The following is a 6,000-nucleotide window of genomic DNA, read 5'->3' on the forward strand; positions in this document are numbered from 1 at the left end:
ACCAATCCAAAGGGAGGCCCTATGGAAGTCGGTTATAGACTCTAAATTTGGAGAGGTTTGGGGAGGATGATGCTCGAATGAGGTACGAGGCACGTATGGAGTGGGGCTATGGAAATATATAAGGGGACATTGGGAGACCTTTCAAGGACATGAACATATTGTGGTGAGAGATGGTTCTCGCGTCAGATTTTGGTATGATAATTGATGTGGTGACCATATCTTTCAAGACACCTTCCCGGTTATTTTTGAGCTTGCAAGAGAAAAGGATGCAGCGATTGCCGATCTTTTGGTCCTTTCAAATGGCCCCCCTCAATGGAATATAGACTTCATTAGGGCAGCTCAAGATTGGGAGGTGGAGATTTTTTTAGAGTTCTTTGCGACATGGTATTCAGTAAGTATACTAGGAGATACCGGGGATAAGATGCACTGGAGTCATTCTAACAAAGGCAAATTCCCTGTTAGATCATTTTACCAAGCTCTCACGAGTCCTGGATTGACCATGTTCCCGTGGAAGAGTATATGGCAGACGAAAGCGCCTTCAAAAGCAACTTTCTTTGTTTGGACAGCATCACTGAACAAGACCTGACTATAGATAATCTGAGGAAACGCCGAGTAATTGTGATTGATTGGTGTTGCATGTGTAAGAAGTATGGAGAATCAATAGATCATTTGCTTCTACATTGTGAGGTGGCCAAGGTCATGTGGGATTATTTTTTCACGAGAGTCGGTTTGTCATGGGTCATGCCTCTTAAATTGGTGGATTTACTTGTAAGTTGGCAAGGCATTCAGGGTAACTCACAAGTGGCAACCATTTGGCGTCTGGTTCCTATTTGTATGTGTTGGTGCATCTGGAGGAAAAGAAATGCAAGAAGCTTTGAAGATTGTGAGAGAACAATGGAGGTACTAAAACTTTTCTTTTTTAATTCATTTGCTTTTATGGGCGGGAACCATTGTTTGTAACGATCTAAATGACTTTCTTTTTTCGTTTGTAAACCCTAACTAGGTGTTTCTCATATATACTTCCTGTGTACCTGGGCTTTTCCTATTTCTATTAATTAAATTTCTATGATTACCTATCAAAAAGTTCTTAATTTAATATAACTTTACTTTTACTTATCAAAAAAATATCCATGCATAGGTTCTCATGCTAATCTCACAATAGAGGCCCAGGTTCGAACCCGAGCACAGACACCTAGATTTCCAAATTTTATACCGATTAAAAGAAAAAAAAAAAAACATTGATGCAAATATTGAGTCATACAACAAACAAATAAACAAACAAACAAACAAAAAAAACCATTGCATAAACAGAACCAAGACTAACTTTGTATTTTTGCTTTGTTCAAAACTGTTTCCCAAATATTGCAAGCAATGTTTGGGACTTCTCAAAAGAAAATTTTCCCAAATATTGCAAGCAATGTGATGGTACCACAAGAAATCACCAGAAACATGAACCCAACTTTCTTGAATCAAACACAGCCAAGTTACATCGTTGGCCGGAAAGCCACAATTGCTAGATTTTAACAAACACGAATTATCATTAGCAGTTACTTATATGAAACAAAAATTCCATACAATTTCCATAAAATTCCACAAACTCATAATTTTTACCCAAGACAAAATGAACTACCTCGGGAAATAATGCAAATAATCTGATAGGCCATAGTTGAAGGGAGGACTTGTGTTTCTCTGTATCATTGATTAAAAAAGTAAAAACCTCCAAAATTCAAATTCTCGAAATTTTCTTTAGTTTCCCTCAACCTTCTCAGGCAACAATAAAGCTTTAGAGCATTACACATATTCTCACATATTCTGTTTTTTTGGATTTGAGAAACTTTAGCAACTCATTATCCTAAGAATGTAGCACCCTCTTCTGAGCGGAGCATTAGCAATCAAAGAAACTAAGAGGAATCTTTTCTGATAAACCAAATACTTCGAATCAGCAGAACATTGGTCTCCTACATTTTTCCCAGAAACCAATTATAAATACATGCGTGTGTGTGTGTGTGTGTAGAGAGAGAGAATGAGAGCTTACGACTGCGTTGAAGAGAGTAGATTTGCCGACATTAGGGAGGCCAACAATGCCGGCTCGAAGGCTCATGCTTATTTTGGAGGATGAAGAAGAGAACCTCCGGCTGAACCCGAAAAAGCCTACAAAGTGAGACTTCTCTGTGAGGAGAGAGTGGTTTCTGGAGACGGATGACTTCAATGGACGAACCAATGCCGGAATTACGTGACCACATGCTATTCTCACCATTGTTTCGGCGTGGAGAGATAGAGCGAGGGAGAGTACAAGGCTTTATTATCTCAACCCTGTCCAAAAAACACGGAGGGAAAGGATGGCCACGCGTCTTTTATTACTCTCCTCTTTTTCTCTTTTTTTTTTTTTTTTTTTTTTGACAAATATTACTCTCTTTTTTTTAGCTTTTAATCGATTTTTATAATAATAATAATAGGAAAATGATAATATGATTACTAAATATACTCACTAAATATATCTATTCATATATTTTTTATGCTTAAGAAAGTGACTACTAGTGAATTTATATTCTTTTTTATTTTTTTCTTAATAGTTAAGGATGTTTAAAAAATAATTAAAGGAAAATAAAAAAACCCAGTTGTACTAGTGTGCACATTTAGTAGTTACTCTAGTATTATCCATAATAATTATAATAGGTGTAGCAATGTGTGTTACGACTCATAAATTCAATATGAATACAGCACGAAATTAGCCGAATTGATTTTGATGCAAAATAACTTGACCTATTAAGATATAATTAATAAACGGATCAATAATTAGTAAACCCGATTAACAGAAAATCAACCCGCAAGAACCCGTTTATAAGCAAATGATGAGAGAGAGAGAGAGGTTTCAATTTTGGCAAGAACATACCACTTGGCTTCCATGCTCATATGAGACTAAGTTTTCAAGAGAGCAATAATAATGGAGATATAGGGAGATTTCGGCCGGTGCCACTTGGCATTCATGGAAAACACCTCTTGGTTCCCAAAGGAAGTAATCATGAGTGATGAAGAGGGTGCTCGGTTTTGTGTAGGGATATGCCACTTGGCACTCATGCAATGTATTCAAGTTTCAAGACAATCATGAGAAGAAGGAAGAGTGGTGCTCGGTTTGGCCTGACCTTGGCATTCATGCAATGGTTCCTTAAGTTCAACATAGAAAGAAATGGGGACAGAAAATTGAGAGAGAACATTTTGGCATGTGACCCTTGGGTTCCGAAAATTTCTGACAACAAGCAAAGACAGTGGGGTGAGATTGTAATATAATGATCCTCAAATTAGGGCATAAAAGTAATTTTAGTCTATTTATTTACTTTTAGTTAATTTTGACATTATCATTAACAATTTGAGTCTTGCATTAAATGAACTGCTAAAATATATTTTTAAATTCCAAACTCTCTTATTCAATTATAATTGACCGAGTTACTTTGAAATATACTACCCATTTTCAAATGAAACTCTCACATCCCTAAAATCCCTAAAAACTAACAAGTCAATTTTATACGTTCATTTTTATCCCAAAACTTCCCAATGCCAACAACTATCATCAATCAATTCACACAATTCTCATTATGCACAACTTTCTTGTACAATTCAGATTAGCACAAACCCCATGCTCGTCACCCTCCTTATCTTCTCAATGACCATAATTGACCCTCACTTTACGGCAGTCACATATAGATTTCCATTCAAACATGTCAACGCCTTCCTTCTATCTATATATCTTCCCTCTCTATGCAAATTCTCCACAAAAACTTCATCCTCAGCCATTAGTGTGAAAAAATCACCAATTCCCATCATCAACTACAAACCACCCATGATGAAACAAACCACCCACGATGAAACAAACCACCACAAACCTAGTGAACCCACTCTCTCAGGAAAGCCACCATAGCATTCTCCTTCAAATCGAGACATTTACCACACTAGAGACAACCACAAAAAATGCCAATGGGAGGTTGGAAGCTCTCGATCCCAAAAATAGCCAATTGACCACCTCCATCACCCTGCATTACCCATCATTGTTGCCACCGTGGTTCTCAGCCAGCCACCAGCGTGACACATGGTCTCTCTCTGCACTCGATAAGGCTCCTTCTCTTTCGCTCCTATCTTTCTTTCTGCAATTGCTGAATATGAGCCCTCATATCTCTCTCTCTCTCTCTCTCTCTCTCTCTCTCTCTCTCTATTGCTCTTTCTTTTTCTCTCACTTTCCTCCCTCACAATCATGGCACCGACCCTTTTATACTCTGTTTTCTTAGTCCCTTTGCTTCTCCAAAGCATATCATTCTTTTTCAATGGATAGTGGAGGCCTTTAACCTTTCAGTCAAACATGTGCATTATTACATCATAGCCTTCTTGTATAAAGAGCATGTTAGACTTCAATCCATGTGCTGCATTTATGTTATTATTTGAACTTTTACATGATTTCTTTAAGACCTCGTTTGGAAGTTGGACTAAACTGAGATCAGTTCAGTCTAATTTTAAGCTAAATCTAACATCTAAATACTCAACTCTCAAATTACTAAACTCATCTCAACTCAAAACTTCTTTACACGTGGGACATACAACATTTTTTAACTCAACACCTCTTTATACGCATGACCCACAACATTTTTCAACTTTTCATAAATATGTCTAAACTTATCTTAACATCCAAACACATCTAAATTCATCTTAGGTGGGTCTCACAAAACTCACTCCACCATTTTAGCTCACATCTATTCATAAATAACTCAATTCATTTCAACTCAACTTAACATCCAAACGGGGCCTAAATCAAGAGACATGCTATGATGACTTATTGGTTATTATTAAAATGCCATTATAGGTTTGTATAAAAATGCCTGTTATGCCTTTACCACACAGCCCTTTATATTCATAAAGTGAACTTTTGCTCTTTCAGGAGGAAATTGTCCCTTTCGTAATCCTAAAACTCATACATAGACTTTTAGTCTATGTTATGTTGGGCTTATCTTACCATGGGCTTTCTTATGTTCAAGTGTAAGATAAGATAAGATCAGTTAATAAGATGGTCATTCATATGCATGGTATCAGTGCAATTTATGGATAGATATGCAAGTCATGGACCTAAATGTGGTCCACAATAGTATGCTAGAATTCGATTAGTGGCTCCCATTGTGGCCACAGGATGTGGGGCTAGTGCACAACTTCACATATAGGTTTAAGTGTGTTAGTCAGTAAGATAAGTATGATAAGCCAGATAAGTAAAATAATTTAAAACAAGTCATCCATATTATAAGCATATGTATGAATAATCATGATTTTAAACTTTTGGCATGAAAAAGTTTATGAAAAGTCCTTAGGTTTATTATTTTTACGTGTGATATTTTTACTGAGTATTTGACTCATTTTAGTTTTATTTCATATTTTTAACCACACAATTGAGGATGATGATAATTACGAGCAGGCAGGCCAGGCCAGGTTTAGATGGAGCAGGTGATTTAGTCACAAACTTTATTTATTTATTTTGATTTATTAAATTATAAAATCTCTTGCCTAGCTATTTTTATGAAAATGCGTGACATCCTAACCTGCGAGAATGGGTTGTTACAGAGACACATGGCAAACATGCATTTAGACTATTAGTATTTCCAAAACAAGCAATCATGAGGACAAAGGCAATAGAGAACCAATGGGTGTGAGGGTACTTAAAGGGAGGCATTTATGGCACTCTGTTACACCCCTAGAGGAGAAGCTGAAAGGTTATTTTGGTGCCCATCAGAATGTCAACACACTCCCTTCCCCATTCTCATGCCCATCTCTAAGGGGAAAAAAAAACCGTAGGTACTTCTTCCATCAACACAGGTCATACATGCCTAACTTGTTTCAAGATTTGGAGTTTTAGAAGTCAAGTATCTCGAGGAGCCCTAATTAGGTAAGAAAAACTTCTTTCTTCAAAGTTCTTTTCAAGGTTTCATGAGTTTCAATCAAAGAGTCCTCAAGGTATTGAGTTCTTCT

General features: G+C 36.8%; 1 protein-coding gene across 2 annotated transcripts in view; it reads right to left on the reverse strand.

The window, feature by feature from the left end:
• Positions 1-2,336, reverse strand: part of LOC122289442 (ribosome-binding ATPase YchF) — a 30,616-nt gene extending 28,280 nt beyond the window's left edge. The window contains exon 1 of one of the 2 annotated variants that reach the window (XM_043096427.1): positions 2,036-2,336. In XM_043096427.1, the coding sequence (XP_042952361.1) occupies positions 2,036-2,257 (222 nt within the window). In that variant the 5' untranslated portion in view covers positions 2,258-2,336. The remainder of the gene's footprint in view (positions 1-2,035) is intronic. The other variant, XM_043096426.1, reaches the window with a different exon arrangement.
• Between the last annotated feature and the right edge of the window lie 3,664 nt (positions 2,337-6,000).

This window comes from Carya illinoinensis, chromosome 12 (genome assembly GCF_018687715.1).
Source record: "Carya illinoinensis cultivar Pawnee chromosome 12, C.illinoinensisPawnee_v1, whole genome shotgun sequence".
Taxonomy (NCBI): domain Eukaryota; kingdom Viridiplantae; phylum Streptophyta; class Magnoliopsida; order Fagales; family Juglandaceae; genus Carya; species Carya illinoinensis.